This window comes from Bicyclus anynana, chromosome 21, assembly GCF_947172395.1.
Source record: "Bicyclus anynana chromosome 21, ilBicAnyn1.1, whole genome shotgun sequence".
In the NCBI taxonomy this organism is placed as follows: domain Eukaryota; kingdom Metazoa; phylum Arthropoda; class Insecta; order Lepidoptera; family Nymphalidae; genus Bicyclus; species Bicyclus anynana.
In genome coordinates this window covers 14,119,533-14,140,825 of record NC_069103.1, presented here as the reverse complement: position 1 = coordinate 14,140,825, position 21,293 = coordinate 14,119,533, and the positions used below count along the sequence as shown (strand labels likewise).

General features: G+C 36.5%; 2 protein-coding genes across 9 annotated transcripts in view; both read left to right on the top strand.

Annotated features, from left to right (window-relative positions):
• Window positions 1-1,039: 1,039 nt before the first annotated feature.
• LOC112054845 (uncharacterized) lies at window positions 1,040-4,320 on the top strand. Of its 2 annotated transcripts, none has more exons than XM_024094763.2 (2): window positions 1,040-1,245; window positions 1,930-4,320. In XM_024094763.2, the coding sequence occupies exon 2, from the start codon at window positions 1,937-1,939 to the stop codon at window positions 3,494-3,496; it is 1,560 nt and encodes a 519-aa protein (XP_023950531.1). In that variant the 5' UTR covers window positions 1,040-1,245; window positions 1,930-1,936; the 3' UTR covers window positions 3,497-4,320. The 2 variants fall into 2 exon arrangements, with proteins under 2 accessions (XP_023950531.1, XP_023950540.1); XM_024094772.2 differs by lacking the exon at window positions 1,040-1,245 and adding an exon at window positions 1,353-1,565.
• Window positions 4,321-7,477: 3,157 nt separating this feature from the next.
• The window catches only part of LOC112054807 (AMP deaminase 2), a 47,593-nt gene continuing 33,777 nt past the window's right edge, over window positions 7,478-21,293 (top strand). The window contains exon 1 of one of the 7 annotated variants that reach the window (XM_024094735.2): window positions 7,478-7,878. In XM_024094735.2, the coding sequence (XP_023950503.1) occupies window positions 7,770-7,878 (109 nt within the window). In that variant the 5' untranslated portion in view covers window positions 7,478-7,769. Of the gene's footprint in view, window positions 7,879-13,225; window positions 13,375-20,626; window positions 20,644-21,293 lie in introns of those variants that run through there. The other 6 variants (XM_024094713.2, XM_024094744.2, XM_024094728.2 and 3 more) reach the window with 6 other exon arrangements.

Here is a 21,293-nt window from a genome sequence, read left to right as displayed (position 1 = left end):
ATTTTATTTGGTCCTAAACCGTGCCAAGTTTCATTTGAATTCATTCAGTAGTTTCAGCGTAATGCCCGAATAACAAAAAAACACTGACAGACAGACAGACAAAAAATCGTAAAAAAATATTTTTAGCTTCAGTATCGATTATACCCCCACACAATTTTTTTTAAAATATCTTCAATGTACAGAATGTACAAAATGTACAGAATTCGTATTATAACTATAGATTTTAGGTGGCGCTAGTAGTACTCTATGCCACGGTAACATTTGGTGTTACAAATGGTTTAAGTAAAATCTCTATTTGTACTATAAATGTATAGAATTCGACAAGTTTTATTTTAAGTATAGATATAGAAGATCAGCTGAAAGCGATGTTTTAAATTCTTTTTCTTACTGTTTATTGGGAAACCTGAAATTCTACCAATGTTTGTAAAAAAAAACGCATATGTGGGAAAATGAATTATATATAAAAAATTAATCTTGAGAACGGCTGAACTGATTTCGCTTATTCTTTTTTAGAATACTGCATGAATTACAAGGATGGTTCTTACGGAAAAATTAAAAAAAAAAAATCTCCCATACAAACGCTTCGTATCTTTTATACAAAAATGTACCTATCTTGAATCTTCCTAACGCAAATCTCGAGAACATCGGAACCGATTCGCTGAGCTATCTTTAGTGTGTTGTGATCTTAGATGAATTGAAAAGGTATTTAGTCTGAGTTAGTGATGACAAACATTGCCACCCTAGATTTAAGAGTAGGTAGGAACATGATGTCATCTGTGAGTGATGTTTTTGATTATTAAACTAACAGCACTTTGTTTTTTCTTTCTCTTTCTACGGTTTGGTTGGATTAAAACAGCTTGAACGCAGAGCCTTAAAACAAAATAATTAAAAAAAAATCATTCGCTGATTGATGTTGCATGTGCAATGTATCTGTGGTTCGGGTTTTCCCCATTTTTTAAACTTTTAACAAGCGAAGCAAAGACTCAAAGCACAGTATAGGTATAGTAAAGCACAGTATATCTCATATACTTATTATACTCTTTGGTATATCTATACTGTGCTGTGAAATGTGATGTCTGACTCTGATGTTTCATTTCCTATTCCTATTCTTAATACCTACCTATTTGTATTTCATACACGGAAATTGGAAAAGTTACAGTCAACTGCGCTTTAATGTGATTGTGGAAAATTCTTCATTTTTGTATTTTTGTTCTATTGGTGGTGTTTCAACGTACAGCAAGATTTGTAAGTATCTTAATAATCTTTTAAAACTTTTATTGTACCTAATATAAAATCCACAGTTTAAGCTCTATGGTTTATGAACTGGGTAAGTATAATCAAAAAGGAAAGTTTATTATAAGGGTGTTTCTACAGATATTCTCTGAATCAGCCAGAAGTTGGAAAGATTTTTTATAAGATAAATCTCATAATAAACCTAATAATAAAGGTTTTTGTTTGTTTGTTTATTTCGAATAAACTCTGAAACTACGGGATATTTTGTCCCTGTATTCCTACAAGAACGGAAACTACGCCGATCAAACTGCAGGAATCTGATAGTATTAAAGGTATTATTTTTCTTAACTTAATAGACCATCCAATAATACATTTAAATACCTACTTATATTTATATTAGGGCAACCAAGAAACTCAAAAGGCGTAAAATTTGTGAATAGCTTCATTTAAATTGTTTGTGTGTAGATTGGTTAAAGTAGTGACCAAATTGTTTTTTAGTTTTTAGTGAATGTACATGATATTATTATCATTATTTTCAATAGAACTGTTAAGCCTTAAAAAATCCTTACTTTATCTGACTTTTCATCACTTGAACTATTAATACTTTGTTTGGAAGTTAATTTAAAGCCACCAATTATAGGTTATTAGCTCTATATGTAATATCCAATAATGAGACATGACAAATATTTTTTACAGATTTACAATGGCAACCTACAGAAAAAAATTATTTCCTCCGAACATTGAAACATGGAGTGACAAACAATGCCTTGAAATATCCCGCACAGAAATGTTCCCAGTGATTGTTAAAGACCTTGGAGTACAAAAAAACATCATAAGCCGCTTCCTTAATTTTTATTTGGGTGGGAAAGTACAAAAGGGATTAAGCCCCAGAGACTTAATTTTTGCTGTGATCTCAATCATGCCAATTTCTCTGACATCAGAAGAGTTTATATGGACTGAAAGTGAATATAGTGAGGACGGCAAATTATTTTTTCTCACACCAGATGACAAATTGAAGTATGAAATAAACAGTGTTATTAATAAGAGATCTGATGATAATAATGAAAATGTATCTATAGCAGCTGAAGAACTTACTGAAGCACAGGATCAACTCGATGATAGTCATGAGAAAAAAATTATAAACATTATCAAAGTAGATTCAAATAAAGAGAATGTTACCTCTGATACACATAATCAAATAAAGATAGAAACAAAATCTGATGCCCAAAAGGACTTGTCATCCACTATGGATGAGAAGTCTGAAGTAAAGCCCACTTTGAATAAAAAACCACCTGGCAAATGTGAAGGACCTTTACTTTGGTACAGGTTGAAAAATGATCAGCCTAAAAATAAAAATTCTTCTGAGGAAAAAATATACACTCCAGCTGATAATGTAGCATTCTGCATATATTTTAACAGGCTCCTGGATCATTGGGATACAGATGAGCAGGCCAGAATTTCTGTAAAGTATTTCTTTGCTATGGCAGGTTTATATCTCATGAGAGGTAAAGTAAAAACGTGTCAAAATTTAACAAAATATTTTGCTACCAAATTCCACAGTAACTTACCCTGTCAGGTATCTACCACACCTCACAAAGATTTTGTAAAAAAGAGTTGGAAATGTTTTCGAGAGAATGATAACAAGACAGCAATAATGTTTGCGAAATTGGTAATATTGTCTTTTGTTAATTCAAATAGATTGGATAAGTATGAGAAAACAAATATAATCAGATTTGCTGTTTTATCTCATACAGCATATTCTGAAATGGGAATCATTAATATGTTTCAGCAACTTGCTAGTCAAACTAGTAATTCTGAGCAGTTTTGGTTATTGTTTGAAAATATGTATACAGAACAGACAGCAGTGTCATGGAATAATGTGAATGATTTCTTCAAAAAATATCTGTGTTACAACGGTACTCATCACTGGGCTGGTATTATATCAAGCAAAACATTTGCACATCTTTCCTGTAGCAGTAATTATGAGCTAGCTGTTGTGGTCGCAGTGTTTATTGAAAAATTGACAAACAACGTGGGGGTATGGCAATCGGCTTGGGTTAGCAAAGGAAGAAACCTTGAGGAATGTAAGCAGCTTGGATATGAAATATACAAGAAGTATATTGAAATCGATAAAGATGTCGAAATCAGTAAAAGATCATTTTATCCTTTGTTTAAACTCATACTAGACTTAGACAAATTGGAAATCCATGATCATAAACCAGACTTTGAAGAATTGGAAATCCGTGATGATAAACCAGACTGACAAATTGGAAATCCGTGGTGATAAACCAGACTTTGACGAATTGGAAATCCATGATGATACACCAGACTTTGACGAATTGGAAATCCGTGAATATAAACCAGACATTAATGAATTGGAATTCCGTGATGATACACCATACTTTAATGAGTTGGAATACCGTGATTATTTTAGCTAGCGGACGCCCGCGACTTCGTCCGTATGGAAATCCGTATAAAGTTTCATTCCCCTGTATTTAAGTTTTTTGGCATGTTTTAAAGTTATATATTGTCCACATATAGTCATAAATAGTCCACTAATCACTTTACAAAACTATAACTCATAACATAAACGATTTATATTAAAAACTTCAACCCCTTTTTAATCCTTTAGGGGTAGAATTTAGAAAAATCTTAAATGACATTATTTTTAGTATTTTTTTGGTAGTACATATACCAATTTTTACAAAAGTTACTTAAAAAATTAAGGAAATTCCATACAAACTTCCAACCCCAATTTCACCCCCTTCTGATTTGATTTTCGTGACAAAAGTATCATGTAAACTTGTTGTGACAACATATTTTTAGGTTAGTCTAATCTATTCCTAATCGTATCAAGTTTCATTTAAATTCATTCAGTAGTTTCAGCGTGATGTCCAGTCTACACAATTACGGACAGAAAAAAGACGGAAAATTATTAAAAAAATTAGCCTCAGTATCCATTATAATTTACAACTTTTACAACATTTTTTTTTTAAATATCTTCAAGGTACAGAATTTGACTTGTAAAAGTTTTATTATAAGTATAGATTTAATGGACCTAGAAAATAAATTATGTTAGACCCAGAATTCTTTGTTTAAAAGTAGTTTCCCAAAAATAACAACGCACTACAGAGGGCCTAGTGGCAGTTTGATACTGTTACTGTCACGTAACGTAAACGCGAATCTAAGGAATTGAAACAGCGCCATCTAGTGGCACTACTGCACAACTGTTTCAATTCCATATAAATTTGCGTAAACGTCAACGTGATAGTAAGTCAGAGAAATTGAGGATGTATAAAGACGGTTTTGTGTTGGAAATGTTTTACTTGAGATATAAAAAAACCAACTTCAAAAACATAAAACGTACCGACTAAACTAAAAAGCAAAAAATCGCATCATAATATGATGATGAGGCTATTCATTCAAGCCATGTAAGAATATCATAAAGATTTAGAACTCTGACGATAAACCATATCGCATGTGTCGCAATGGTTCACAGCAAATAATTTACTTTTAATTGCAAAGAAAACCAAATGTATTGAGTTTTCATTACCAAATGTTATAAAATTAGATCAGTCTATAATGATCGATGGTGAAACACTGAAAATGGAGAATTCCACAGTTTTCCTGGGAGTGACCTTGGAACTTCAGTGGGATGATCATATACATATAGAAAAACTGTCTGGTAAACGTAGCTCTGCTGCATTTGCAGTAAGAAAAATAAGACAGTTTACTGATGTTGATACAGCTAGGCAAATATCCAGTCAATCTTTGCTTTTTATGTATAAATGAGTTAACATTGACCTTATTTACCCGAATGTTTCATAAAAATCAATATATTCAAACCTAGTCATCATCCCCATTAAATTCCTAACCTATTTTCCTTTTTCCCTTCCTCTCAGTCTCGGAAATCTGAAGTTTTAGATTTGTATAAATATAAACAAGATTTATAAATTAGTGCGCCAGAGAAGTTTCACTTCTGACATGTGTACTTAGTACGCACGCATTTTTTTTTAAGTCTGTTGAAAAACTGCTTTAATCATGTTTTATTTAAGTTGCCGAAGTTATAATTGTTATCGCCGTTTAGTGTTTATTGGAAATAGTAGTCTGTGACGAATATGACGTCGCTCGATCTCGTGTTGGCTTCAGTGTGCTCGTGGCGTTCGAGTCGTCCACATCTCTTGTTGTGTAATTCTTTATGGGTTACTTGGGATTGTCGGGGAGAGTGACTTGAGTGGAAAAGGGGAGTGTTTGATATCAGTAAAAGGCGCCTTTAACCCTACATACATCGTTCACAAGTGCGTGACTCCACTCATGGTCATTCTCTGCCATTCTAGGGACTTATTTTGGTTACAGTTTGATTTGTTAATTAAGTTATCCTGACAAGTGTTGTGAATCATACACCTTTGTCCGACATTAGTTTTCTTATATTTGTAATCACCTTTTGAGTCCTATAACATAATAATACGGAAAAATTATCATTGACGTTGCTGCGAAACAGTGACTGTTTAGACATTGCAATTTTGTTTCATTTTTGACTCCCGACGTCAAAAGAGGGGTGCGAGGGTTTTTTTTATTCTTTACAAGTTTTCTTTATTCTTTAAATGTTCTGTGGGAAAAAATAACCGAACGTCTGCAAATACAGTCTCAAATGAAAGTGCATTGAAAGGGAATATTGATGACTTGATCGAGAGTGTAGTTAATAATTTCATGACCTTCGTGGGTTTTTCAAAATTTTCAATTTAATTATTTTTTTAAATTTGATTTTGAGTTATTTTAGGTAAATAATTACAGATTATATTTTTTATCTCTCAAGTTAAGATTACATTTAGAATAGTCATTATTGTATTAAAAATCGTCATTTTGTAAAACTTTGTCGGTCTTTACAGGGTCATTATTTTTATAAGTGGATCTAAAATATTTTTTTTATAATAAATATAATTTCAATAAAGAGTTTATTGTAGATCCTAAAAAATTAAATCCATCAGCGGTCTCTGAGACCGCATGCAGTTGGTTATTGGTTTAAAATATAAATAAGGGGGTAAAATAGGGGTTGAAAGATAACAGATTTTCACGCGGAAGAAGTCGCGGGCGTCCGCTAGTGTGTTATAAAACGTCGTATATCTGCTAAAATATTAAAAATAGATATATGGTGTCGCGGACTTTTTTGTAGAACTTTTAGAGGTTCAAAAAGCCTCCATACATTGATTTCAGTTATACGCAATGGTTGAGGCAGCGCATGCGAATAAGTAAGTTTTTCGGTCCGACCTGTAAGAGAAAACTTGTGATAACTCAGTAGTTATATATGATAGAAATATAAAATATAGCCTATAGCACTCCCCGATAACGTAGCATTCTACTGGTGAAAGAATTTTTAAAATCGGACCAGTATTTCCGAAGATTACCCCATTTCAAAGAATTGTTACAAACTTACAAACTACCTCTTTATAATATTAGTAAAGAAGTATAGATTTGCGAGGAAACACTCTTTGAACACACTTTCTGAAAACGAATTTGCATCTTTGCCTGTTTTCCTTAGGATGACATTTTGATACGCTTGTCATTTTTGCACAGATAACGAAGTGGGTATACCAGCGTTTGTTTAAGACAAATGCACCAAAAACAGCCAGTATTACTATTAACGTAATTTAATATACTTGTGTTTCTGATATAGATTATTAAAATTAAATTAATTAAATTATTAAAATCAAAGAATTAAATGGCTTTTTATTATATTTTATCTCACAAAGATAATTTTATTCATAAAATGTTGGGCACTTTTCTGACATAAAAACTCTTTGCCACGATTCAAAAAAGTACCGTTCGTTTTTAGACGGATGACAAAGGTTTTATATTACACTAGCGGACGCCCGCGACTTCGTCCGCGTGAAAATCGATATAAACTTTCAACCCCTATTTCATCCCCTCACAGGTCGAAATTTCAAAAACGCTAGAACAAATGTTTAATTATGTCTTATCAAGTGCTTAAATATAAAGTTTCATGGTTTTATCTTTTAAAATTAAGAAATCCCATGCAAACTTTCAACCTTTATTACAACCTCTTCATCCCTTTTTTCGCAATAAAAGGTAGCCTATGTCCTTTCTCAGGGTCTAAAGATTGTCTGTGCCAAATTTCATCAAAATCGGTTGAGAGGTTTAAGCGGTAAAGCGTAACAGACGGACAGACAGAGTTACTTTCGCATTAATAATATTAGTAGGGATTATGGCACATGTGCATAATGAGATACATTACGACACTGCAATTGGTGAAATAAGCGATACTTTACGAGCAAAAGTGATTGTATCGTCCGTGGATGATTATACTGTTATAATATTCCTATAACTTCCCCATATTAATGTGACGTCCCAACACTCGACCGAAGTTCAGTGTTCAATTCAAGGTTTCAATAAAATCCTTCCAAGCGCCTGTCGATTCGGCTTGCGCGGTAGATACCGCATGACGTTTCACTCCAGTCAGTGTTTAGCTCGCGTCGGCTCCCAACGCGTTGCGGTGTTTGTGCTACCGGTATATCGGCATGGCAGCAGGATTCGTGGGCTCCACCAAGAGCTTCCCCTTCTCCTTCGATGTGGACGTTGAGGAGGAGGAACCGGCTCGGAACACGCCGCATCTCAGCAAAAGAATAGGTCAGTTTGATGTTTTCAACACGAGTAGAGTATACGTTTTTACCCGACTGCAAGAAGGGTTATGTTTTTCGCGCGTATCTTGTATGTATGTATGTAATATTCGTTATTACCTTATATCTTCCAAACCGCTGAACAGATTTACGTAATTAAGATATCGTTTGATTTGTCTTAATAACCCAAGTGTTCTTAGATAGGTGAAATTAAAAAAACCGACACGACTGTGAGACGCTATAGACTCGAGATAAAAAAAAAAAAGTTTTTTTCGAATTCATCTTATTAAGAGGATTTCAAAATGGTATATTATGGCCATATTAAAAAAAACGTGGAAATAAAAATACCTATCTATACAAAACTTTGGTGCGAGCAGATTAGGCAGTCGGGTTTTCTAATTTTTTTATTGTTACTACTATCATATAACATCTTGTGTGTGTGTTTTTAGTAGCTACTATCATATAACATCTTGTGTGTGTGTTTTTAGTAGCTACTATCATATAACATCTTGTGTGTTTAATTACCTGTGCATAACCGACACAGGAGTTGCTTACAATCTAAGTATGTACATAATTATTATAGATAGATTTTAGTTACAGTTTCTACAAGTTATTTTCTTAGTGACAAATTGTAGACCCGTTTGTTTATGTTCACCATTGTTTACATTTTCCTTGGTAATTACACATTGTGAACAATTGTTTGCATCTTATTTTACGACGGAGACACGATTAACCGGATCATTTGTCAGCATTCTGATAATTATTGACAATTCGAATACATATAGGTTACTTATCTATCTAGTCGAATGTATGAAGAAATGTGTTTTTTTATATAACTACCTACATTTGAACTATTCGAGACTCGAGAGGTGTTTACAGAACATACGTACCTTATATCTGGCTAACAAATCAAAATGTTACTATCCAAAAACTCGTCGGGTTGAGATTTTTTATTACTTACTGAAAACTTGGTAGAAAGAAAGAAAAGCTCAGAATGTCATAGCTCGAGTCAGGACTCGAACCCAGGACGTCGTGATCCGATGCCAGGTGCATAACCACTTAACAAGCGAGGCAGTCCTACAATTTAGTTGAGACGAATATGTGTACCTATACTCCTTGTCTTGTAATGGTAGTAATTCCGTTGATCCTATGCTTGACAACTTTTTTTTTCTTTTAACATTTTAAAGGCTTGGCTTGGCTGCAATCATGCTTGACAGAAAGCAATGATGCAGTCTATGGTGGAACGCGTTTGCCTAGAAGATGCCTATTCACTCTTGTCTTGAATATACCATGTTGTAGATGTAGATGGTAGGGAAAACGGAAGCTGGAAGGGCATTCCATAACTTCGCAGCGCGGATCAGGAATGAAGAACCGAAAAGATATGTACGCGTCCTGGGGACATCAACTACGTATGGATGCAGACTTCTGCGATGTCTGCATCCATACGTTCTAACTTTTAGGTCGTGTATCTGCAAAGACATTTTATTATTTATTTAAATACTTAAACTACTTTTTAACTGCGTTTACTACGCAGTTCGCCACAGTTTTGACACGCTAGTGATAAAAATGAACCCATACCTTACCTATATCCCTTGGTCACGCCATCACGCGCGAGCTGGACCAATTACTCAATTTTTGTTTGATGTGTTTGTTATTGTCAGAGAGAAAATTGAAGGGGTAAGGGTAGGGGTAGCGTCGAAAGAAAGAAGTCGCGGGCGTCTGCTAGTCTCTATTATACAATCTTTGCCTACCTGTAATTGCCACAATTGTCCGCAGCTGGACAGTTTTAGGCTTTTGTAAGGCCAATCTACAGCCGCCAGCATCCAACGGCCATTGCAACCCGCTTGATGTAGTCGCCCGTCGATTCAGCTAGTCGACCAACATTGCGTTTATTGGTGTGGTGTCGCTATTCTTGCACCTTGAGACCTCTACATTCATCAGCTTTTGTCTCCTATCCCACCCCACTCGTATACTAGCTATTTCGGTCACTTAGTTCGGATTGATTTAGTATTTCAGTCGAGTAAAACGATTTTGGGCAGTAAATAATCTGTAGGTAAGGCCTATGAGTTTTACCAGAGTTCTACTATGGACCTTCTTATGTCTGAGTCGTTTACACAGCAGGGCGTAGAGTTTGTTAATAAAAAATGCACTGAAAATATAATTTGCCGCCACCTGATGTATCATCATCATTCTCAACCCATATTCGGCTCACTGTTGAGCTCGAGACTCAGGTTAGGCAAATAGTCACCACGCTGGCCCAATGCGGATTGGCAGACGTCGCACACGCAGAGAATTAAGAAAATTCTCTGGTATGCCGGTTTCCTCACGATGTTTTCCTTCACCGTTTTTTGAGACACGTGATTTCTTAAAATGCACACAACTGAAAAGTTGGAGGTTTTTTATTTATTCTTTACAAGTTAGCCCTTGACTACAATCTCACCTGATGGTAAGTGATGATGCAATCTAAGATGGAATCGGGCTAACTTTTTAGGAGGAGGATGAAGTCCACACCCCTTTCGGTTTCTACACGACGTCGTACCGGAACGCTAAATCGCTTGGCGGTACGTCTTTGTCGGTAGGGTGGTAAATAGCCACGGCCAAAGCCTCCCACCAGCCAGACTTGGACCAATTAAGAAAACCTCAATGATCTAGCCGGGGTTCGAACCCAGGACCTCCGTATTGTAAGTCCACTATGCATACCACTGCGCCACAGAGGCCGTCTAAAAAAGGTGCATGCCCCGGACCGGATTCGAACACACGCCCTCCGGAATCAGAGGCAGAGGTTATTTAAACTGAGCTATCACGGCTCTTTCATTATCACCTGATGTATTAGCTAGTTTCAATATTGAAAATGTGGCCGAATTTCGAAATTAAAATCGAAGGTCATTAATTATTGAATATATCTATTCTTAGGGAGGTATTTTAGCACACGTACTGATTTAATATTATGTATAGCAAGGAATACCTTCCCTCCTGCTCCCCTACGCTAGTTCGTATAACACGACCGTTTAGCGAGGTCTGCGCTGTGCGTACTCGAGTCGAAGTTCTAAAGTCCGCCTCAATTCCATCGGGTAATAGTTGGGATCGATATCGCGGGTGATTGCTTTGAACAGCTGACCATGTACATACGAAAATGAATGGTTTGCGCTATAGATACGAGTAGGTACCTATGAATGCCGCATGAAATGTGCATTTTAAGAAATTAAATATCACGTGTCTCAAACGGTGACGGAAAAACATCGTGAGGAAACCTGCACACCGGAGAATTTTCTTAATTTCTGCTCTGCGTGTGTGAAGTCTGCCAATCCGCATTGGGCCAGCGTGGTGGACTATTGGCCTAACCCCTCTCATTCTGAGAGGAGGCTCATGCTCAGCAGTGTGCCGAATATGGGTTGATAATGATGATGATGATGATGACCTATTTATGCATAGAAATAAATAAATTAAAAGTGTCTGTTGGTAATTCAGAGCAGTTTTTCACTAAATGTATCTACCTAAATATCAAAGAACTAGCAGACGCCGCGCGGTTTCACCCGTTTATTTCCCGTTCCCGTAGGAATACGGGAATAAAATATAGCCTTTAGCACTCTGGGATAGTGTAGCTTTCCAACAGTGAAATAATTTTTCAAATCGGCTCAGTAGTTTCGGAGCCTATTCAATGCAAACAAACAAACAATCAAATCTTTCCTCTTTATAATATTAGTATAGATAAGCTTACTGACATACAGTTCATATCTCATAATTTTACCACCCTCTGCACCAATGTGGGTTACCGGAACGGTTGCGGATTGGCAGACTTCAGACTTCACACACGCAGAGAATTAAGAAAATTCTCTGGTATGCAGGTTTCCTCACGATGTTTTCCTTCACCGTTTGAGACACGTGATATTTAAATTCTTAAATGCATATGGATTCGAACCAGGGGCGTAGCCCGTATCGGCCGTATCAATGATACGGGGCCTCCGGATTGCAGGGGCCCCTTACGTGTGAAACCTAAAATTAGTAAAATGTAATCCTCAATCTCCTTTGATTCGAAGAACCTATGAATTCCCGTATATTCATAGGTTCTTCAAACATCTTTATGTTTTAAGAAAACTTTACCCTTCACATTGGCCTCCCCAACTAGTTTTGATACAGGGCGCCTCTAAGGCACGCTACACCAATGATTCGAACCTACACCTTCCGGAATCAGAGACAGAGGTCATATCCACAGGGTTATCACGGCTTCACCAGAACCATGATTATAGGGCCGATTTTTTATACAAAATCATTAGGTATTCATTGTTCTTTAAATGTTAGAAACAGGTCGACAGCCATTGTACCGTAGTCCGTAGGTGCGTTATCTTTTCTATGAATATCTGATAAGCTGATAAAATGGCGTAACTTACTAAACCATCTGATAATAATTATACTTAATAAGAATTGTTCATTCTAGATTTACATATTATTATCAAGGTTATAAATATCTTTTATAATATGTATTATAATTTCATATAAATCTTATCTAACTACATAGGTATATTATGCTCATGCTGTATTATAGATGTCTATCTAATGCATATTACACTTAGGCACATAGTTCGAAGAGTCGATAGACGTTGGGGTCTGAAGGTGCTGGAATGGCGACCCCGTACTATAAAGCGCAGTGTTGGTCGACCCCTCACTAGGTGGGCCGAGGACATTAACCGCAGTGGTATGCGCAGTGGACTTACAAGACGGAGGTCCTGGGTTCGATCCCCGGCTGGGCAGATTGTGATTTTCTTAATTTGTCCAGGTCTGGCTGGTGGGAGGCTTCGGCCGTGGCTAGTTACCACCCTACCGGCAAAGACGTATCGCCAAGCGATTTGGCGTTCCGGTACGATGCAGTGTAGAAACCGAAAGGGGTGTGGATTTTCATCCTCCTCCTAACAAGTTAGCCCGCTTCCATCTTAGACTGCATCATCACTTACCATCAGGTGAGATTGTAGTCAAGGGCTAACTTGTTAAAAAAAAGGAAACCTATAAAGAATAATTGTACCAAGTTTCGATGAAATCCGTCGAGTAGTTTTTGTTTCTATAACGACAGACAGATAGAGAGACAAAATTTTTTTGATTGAATTTTTGGCATCAGTATCGATCACTAATCACCCCTTGATAGTTATTTTGGAAATATATTTCATGTACAGAATTGACCTCTCTACAGATTTATTATAAGTATACCTGGATGAAAAAGGGCTACAGAAAAACGTCCATATCTAAAAGGCAATTATACGCCAATTTAGCGATTTTCCGTGTCATGCAGCTCGAATCTCCGACTCTGACATCGTGACATGAGGTAGACTTCCATTGTTCTCAACATAGTACAAACGTCCAATCGTTTATATTTACAACAGTCTCGCCGCGCGGTCAGTTCTCCGCCAAACATTACTGAAACAACGTCTCATTTGTCTATGGGAAAAACAATAACATTTTTGTGCTGTGTGCTTTGTGAAAGTGCTAAATATAGTCATCAAACAAAATATATAAGGTAGCTTTAAATTATACAGGTGACTTTCATGTTTTATTGAATGTAAGCAGTGCATATCTTGTTGGTGATTTATCTTGAATGGTTGTTGACTGAAATAATTTTCACTGCCGACTTATAGCTGTTACGTCTATGGTTGTTATCACATGTTCTTTCGCGTATTAGTATTAGAAAAGCCTGCAATGGCCACACCTACCCAAAGGGGAATGACCACCGGCCCATAAGACGTCGGCCCAGGGAACCCAGGTATACCCACGTATAAAAGTATATGGAGATGATTATATGATGTATAAATAAGGATCTGGTTGAATAATTGGCTTAGTAAAAGTATGTTTCTAGAAGAAAAATTCATTTTTTATCACTAAATGTTCGTCGGTGTACCAAGGCGGCGAAGTAACATTTGAAGCTGTATTTTTTTTGTATTATTTTTTCTGTTACCATCAAGCTTAACAAACAAGAAAACGAACGAACAAACAAACCAATCATAAGCTTTCAAAAAATATCGTAATACTCAGGCTCAATAGTCACGAGCTTGCCCCCGCTGTGGACAAATTAAAGATATATTGAAAAAGTCGTAAAATGTAGTAGGATTTTTTTTTTGATAAAGTAATGATTTTATTATTAAAGTAGAATAACCAAGTTTTTTTTTCATATAATTAAGTTGTCGAAGGTAAGGTTATGCCCGGGCCGGGGCATTCCCCCTTATAAAGGTTGTAAGTTTGTCAGCATATCCAGTTTCCTCATAAGTAACCAACTTTAGAATTTGGACATTGGTGGCTTTGAAAGGTTAATTTAGGTTTCAAGGGTTTAGTACATGAAAAAGTTTTTAAATATGTTTTTGAAAATACGAGCCAAAACGCCTGTCAGCCATGACAGTCTATATTTCAACTGTTTCATGGCGTCACTATAACAAATCCCTTACAAACGGAGCTTCTAACAAAAATAACAGCAAATTAGTTTGAAGTTTAGTATATTAAGTAACATTGTGGCGTCACAAAATGGACAGCGTTTTTGACGTTTGGAAAATTTAAAAAAGTACATGATTTTTAAATTAGGTTGTTTATAAGAAATCCTTAATTGTTATTAATTAATATCGATATATTTCGGACCCTTATTCCATGTAAATTAAATTTGATATGAGTCAACTACCCTTTGGCTATTGGCTACTGTACTTATCTATGGTTTGGAGCATGTGCTGACAAACATGCAGTCTTTATAACATGAGGGATGTGTGGCTATCGCAAGTATTAGTCCATATCGACACACATTTGATGAGGCGCGGCGAAATGGCGTATGTTACTGTCTATTGTCAAACTTGTCGAAAATTAATTAAATTGTAACATTACAAATAATTCACCTATGCTTTACAGGTGTCAGTTGATTTTTGAATTAATTTATTAAAATTATACGAAATTGTGATTGTATGTAGGACAAATGTCATCCGGTTCGTACTGACTACTCTTCGAGGAACGGCGGATAACATTAAATAGGTAGATGACATTTTATTGATGACCAAACCAATTTAGAAATTAAGGAGGTCTTAAAATTAAGGGCGTCCTATAGTATATAGGAGATATAATATTCAGCTACGGGGTAGCAAAGCACATACATGCGCAGATAGCTAAAGTCCGGCCGCTCAGACATTGCGTTTCATACAGTTAGTGATTGAATGAGCGATGTAACATGAGAGAGAGAGAAAAACTCGAGGCAATTGTAATTGAATATGTTTATCCCCCCCCCCCCCCCCCCCAATAAGCCGTGATAGCCCAGTGGATATGACCTCTGCCTCCGATTCCGGAGGGTGTGGGTTCGAATCCGGCCTGGGGCATCCACCTCCAACTTTTCCGTTGTGTACATATTGTTTAAATATCACGTGTTTCAAACGGTGAAGGAAAACATCGTGAGGAAACCTGCATACCAGAGAATTTTCTCAATTCTCTGCGTGTGTGAAGTCTGCCAATCCGCATTGGGCCAGCGTGCTGGACTATTGGCCTAACCCCTCTCATTCTGCAAGGGGACTCGAGCTCAGCAGTGAGCCGAATATGGGTAGATAATGATGTTTGTCCCATTCGCACGACCTGTTTGAAACGCAATATCTGAGCGGTCGGATCTCAATCACCTTCCGCGGTCGAGTGGGATAGGTCTTTGACACTGTTGAGACGGCGTGCGAACAAACGCGTGGGAGTTGGCAGCCGGACGCTGAAAATACTTGTAGCTATTTGGATTCTTCATATATCTACTTGTCATCTCGTATGATACATGCATGTTTACGAGTGTACACGGTAAACATGCGGTATCTAGATTTGGTAGCTGTGTTTGCGGTTTTGAGCCAAAAAAAATGCAAGTCATAGATATATATTTTTTTTATTCTTTATACAAGTTAGCCCTTGACTTCAATCTCACCTGATGGTAAGTGATGATGCAATCTAAGATGGAATCGGGCTAACTTGTTAGGAGGGGGATGAAATCCACGCCCCTTTCGGTTTCTACACGACGTCGTACCGGAACGCTAAATCGCTTGGCGGTACGTCTATAATATATATATATATATGATATAATGAAAGGAAGGTGCATTCGTATCGCATGCCATTATTTGGAACTTTATATATTTAGAATTCAATTAATAAAATTGTGGCTCTAAGACTCAAACTGGGTACACCATTGTACAAGAGCAAAAAATGTCCATGTGGATAAGAGGTAAGTTTTGGTATACACGGGCTTTCATGCCAAAGGAGTTTGTTTTTTTTCATTTACAGAAGGGGAAATCCTCATGGACACCTGGTGCTAGGTAGTGCCGGACTAATACCGGCTAAAACCCTTACTGTCGCCCTGTTATCCTGGTACCCGTCTTTCAGCCTAACACGGCAACCATTGTTGTCTATCTCATGTCTTTCTCCTTATCTCTTCCTTTTCCTTTTCTCTCATGACTATATCCAAGAAGTCAACGCTAGTTGTTCAGTTGTTTTCCGTTTCCAACATTTTGGATACGAGGTTTTCTTCCGAGATACCACCCATTTTTGAACAAGCTTCTTCTCGGTTTTTACTCCACTGTACACAGTGGAATATTGTGTGTCCGTTTCACTGCAGCACATACATGTCGCATCTGGCCTTTTTACGTTTCCTGCGAGATATAACACACCATGACGTCAAGCATTGCGTCAGATGATATGATAAGCGCCCTATCGTCTGCTGGTCCATTTTGTGTGGTATGGAATGAGCCGGTGTGTCCATTGTTGTCAGATGCACAACTGTAACAATAGGGATGATGACAGTTTTTTAATTGTATATAAATTAAGAGTACGCTAATAGTAAAGCAATTTTGTAAAAGTAACAAGGTATCTGCTATCATTACTTTCAGAGCTACAGGGATTTAAAGGGTCAGATATTTTTGCCGCGGGTCCCTGAAAGACGCTCGATACAAAATGGCACGAGTTAGTGACGTCGTTGGCTCGCTGATCGTTAGATTTGTATGGGCGTTCAAACAAAATTACTAACATCTTTGTTATTTGTGCGTTTATGGTAATAGTTCATTTATTGAAAAATGTCACATTTAATGTAAGGAAGCTAAAACTGTATGAATTTTTATCTAATTACGATAAAAGATTTTTATTAGATTTTGAAATTTTATAATCTTATTTATTTTGCAAAAATCCAGTCAATCTTTGCTTTTTATGTATAAATTAGTTAACATTGACCTTATTTATCCGATTTTATTATAATAATCAATATATTCCAACCTAGTCATCATCCCCATTGTCTGTAACAAGTGTCACAATCGCACTTTCAGTGACAAATTAATTGTTAAGCCTGTCAAAATACCACTGTCAGTGACATATTAGTTGTTTACCGATGGCTGTCGTCAGCACCCCATCGAACACTCAACAAAGATATGCCAGATATTTTTAACTCAGTGACATTTTAATTAAATCGATTTAATAAAAAACAGTGATGTATTAAAATAGCTTAAATATTAATAAAGCTCACAGGCAGTAGAAGCCTGTCACAATCGCACTGTCAGTGACATTAATTGTTTCCCAATGGCTCACTCGTATTTCCGAAGCTGGCAGTTGGCAGCACATCGAACGCAATACATCAACAGAGATAAATCATAAATAACTAATCTCCTACAGTTTCGCAACTCGGAAGGCCTAGAACACTTCAGTAACGTCACATCTGTATTAATATCGATATAACATGTGTTTGAATTTTTGTGTACTAAACAACAAACCACGTTATCCTTTGTTCAACTACTAGCGGACGCTCGCGACTTTGCTCGCGTGAAAACCCTTGATTACCATATGAAAGCTGCTTCTCTCGTGATGATAAGAGCTTACATCCTACCAAGATCCTACCTCGATGAATGGCCTATTTAACACAAAAATAATGTTTCAAATCGAAGTAGTATTGTTTGAGATTAGCACGTTCAATTAAACAAACACTTCATCATGAACCACTTCATACAGACAGACGGACGGACGACAAACCTATGACAGAGGCACGAATTTACGAAAACTTAATACATTCTATACATCATGTAAATCTGTAGCCCGACTACGTTTAAATTATTCAAGGGGCCTACCCATCTCAGGGCTGCGAACTTAGGTAGGTATACTGTGAATTTCTTGGAACAAATAATATTTCATAGCCTAGCGAAAGACTCCATCACATGACCTCCAGAGCCGGATTTATGTAGTTAATTTCGTGCCCTTAGCAATGTTCCCTTGTGTTCCCCTCTACCATTAATAGAAATTAGAAATATCAAAGAAATATAAAAAAAAAACATAGAGTCGAATTCAGAATCTCCTCTTAAAGTCTAGAAATATCAAAGAAATATAAAAAAAAACATAGAGTCGAATTCAGAATCTCCTCTTAAAGTCGGTTAAAAAATGTTAATAATTAATAATTTATAAAAAAAAATTAAACAAATAATTAATTTATAATATTAGTATAGAAGTATAGATTCAGGACTGATGACCTCATGATTTACAGTCATGCAAACTTTAATTAATTTTTCACTAACTTAATTACAGATAAAAATTGTTACTAATCTTACCAAGTCATCTAGTTTGTTATTTTTGTAATTTTAAATTCTATGGTTTCAACTCAAATAAAAATAAATAATTTATTTAAACGTACTCGTAAGCTAACCATTAGACCAACGATGCAGATATTAGGTATATATCTGCATCGTTAAACGAGTACGAAAGTGTAGCGAACGTTTTAAAAAGGAAATTGTATAAAATGGAACGCGTTAGAGTTTTTCTCGAAGATTTCCGCGCGTAGGTACTCGGGAGAGCTATATTTAGCGTAAGGTCACTCGCATTAAGAGCAACAACATTCGAGTTTATTTCATCTCCGTGGCAAAGCCACGTGGTGATGCAGTTTCATTTGATACTCAATTTTCTTTATTCCAGAATGACAAGGATACTAACAAAATTAAAATTCGTTTATCTCAAGACGTAGGCTTACGAAATACTTTAGAAACGACAAGTTTACTCTGTATTACACTTACCATCTTGCTAACAACACTTTACTAACTAATAAGAAATTTATATTTTAATTTATATTTATTTGTTAAGACCTTGTAAACTGTATCAGCATATAAAGGATTTGATTTGATTTGATTTGAAAAAAATTATAATGCGTGACGTTTTCACACTTGACTCGACACTGTAGTTCCAAGGTATTTGTCGACACTGCCCCTCTAGCCAAGTGGAACGTCGATTCTTTTTTCTACGATCGCTAACGCTTCGAAAATTAGAAAAATGTATGGGAATGACAAATCTTGATCACGTGACCTGTCGATAGCAAATGTCATTCCCATACATTTTTCTAGTTTTCGAAGCGTTAGCGACCGTAGAAATAGAATCGACGTGCCACTTGGCTAGCGGGGCATTCTCTATTGTACATAATATGTTTTCTGTGTCTACATATTGTTCTGGTTGTCAAGCTCAGGCTATGCGCTGGCGAAGCCTTTGGTGGTGGTACTCGCCATTTCCATTGCCTTAATGTTTAGGTGTCTATGGTTGCATACCAGATTTTGGCTCGACCCTCGAACCCGTAGTGTCATGAATCACGATGATCGACTGAACAAGTTGGCACCAGACCAACATAGCTTAGACAGTGATTAAGCCACTTAAAGCCGTTGTTATTCGCCTTATCACCATCAATCATATTATCTCTTTTATCAACAACACGACTCAGTGACGGATCCAGGATAGTCGATTGGGAGGGGCTTGAACCCGCTGAGGGTTTCCTAACCTTTGCTTTGTTGAGCCTGCTTCATTTATAAATAATGTTTTCCTACTCCGTAATTATTTTTCTTTCATTTGCACTTTTTTAAAATTTTTTAACAATGTTAAAAAATATGCAAAAAACTATTAAAAATTTATTTAAAGTGTAATAAAGTAATAATTATTTTAGTATTGTCTCAAAATTGTTCAACTGCTACTAACGACGTCACATGTCGGAATAGTGACAGAATGAATGTGATATAATTACGATATATATCTACGAGCGTTATTTACAGAATTAACAATAATTAAGATTATAGTCAAAAAGAGAAGTAGTTTTCAGTCTAAAAGTAGTTATCTGGCTTGAGTCCCATAATCCTAAGCCCCATTCCCATTGGCGTATCTAGAATTATTTCCTAGGGTGGGCCTGTCCCCGACATCGAGTCTATTATTAGTATCAAAATATAATTCCATATAGGTAACCCAGAATTCTAGGGTGCACAAGTCCATTCTAGCCCACCAGGCCCACCCTCTATATACGCCAATGCCCATTCCTAGATGCGCCACTGTCACAACTCAAACACCATCTGCCCACTGCAATCTGTTCAGTTTTGAATCACTGTGTCGGGAACATGCATTGTTCGTGTTGAAGTAATATGCAATTGTGTTATATTAAACTTTAGAAACATTAATAACGTTTAATACATAATATAACTTAGGCAAGCGTTTACCATTTTAATCCTCATTTCTACGTTCACAAATCAGGTGATATCGTGTGTTAGTGCGTTATTCGTTTGTGATCAAACTGTATTATTGTAACGGTTTTCGCGGAAATCACAAAGTATGTACCTATTTTAAGTTGTTTATTTAATTGTAAATCATCAACAAAGTGATGCCTGCTTATATTCCGTATAACGTGTAAATTAAATAACAAAAAAAATATGAAGTGTTTTAAATGAAAATAATCTTCTTAGAAGTTAAATTTTTCTTGTGTATAGTTTGTCTACTTTCGGAAGTCTGTTTGGTTTTGAATGCAGTGGTAAGGTGTACACAAGCGTTTGACAGTAAACAGTTGTCAGACAGTGCGAGTAAAACTGAAGGAACGTTCTTCAACGAATCAAACCTTTCAGTTTATACACACAAACAAAACTTGGTCTGACCAGTGGCGGATTTACCCTAAGGGCCAGTAGGCCCAGGCCTAGGGCGGCCACTTGTTAGAGGTGGTCATTCGTAAAGAATGTAGGAATAAGCAATGAAAAATAACTAAATTTCAACAATTACAATGACATTAATGAACCGTCGGAGAGTGTAACGGAACCTTCACTCCCCACCACTCAACCCCTCTCCGCGCGCGCAATGCGTGCAGCAGCGCGTCGCGCAGCCGCTTCGCAGTTTGGATCGTGCCGCGATGCAAGAACCAGCTCATGACTAAGGGCCCCGTATGGGTTCGAAACTAGTCGGGCATACTCCGACGTAATATCACGTGAGTTTTAGCCGTGTTTCATAATCAATTAATATGAATAACACTCACGATAGTTTAAATTCTAAAATTACAATTTCTAATATTGTCACTTTCGTTTTTTACCCTTAAACCAGTTGTGAGTGTTTCATTTGAATGTGCAATTATCCCCAAGACGTCGGAAAACATTACAAAACCAATTGATTTTGATAAAAGGCAATAAAAATATT

What these genes read in the sequence shown, in the direction of transcription:
- LOC112054845 (XM_024094763.2), top strand. Translation starts at nt 1,937, where the DNA reads ATGGCAACCTACAGAAAAAAATTATTTCCTCCGAACATTGAAACATGG.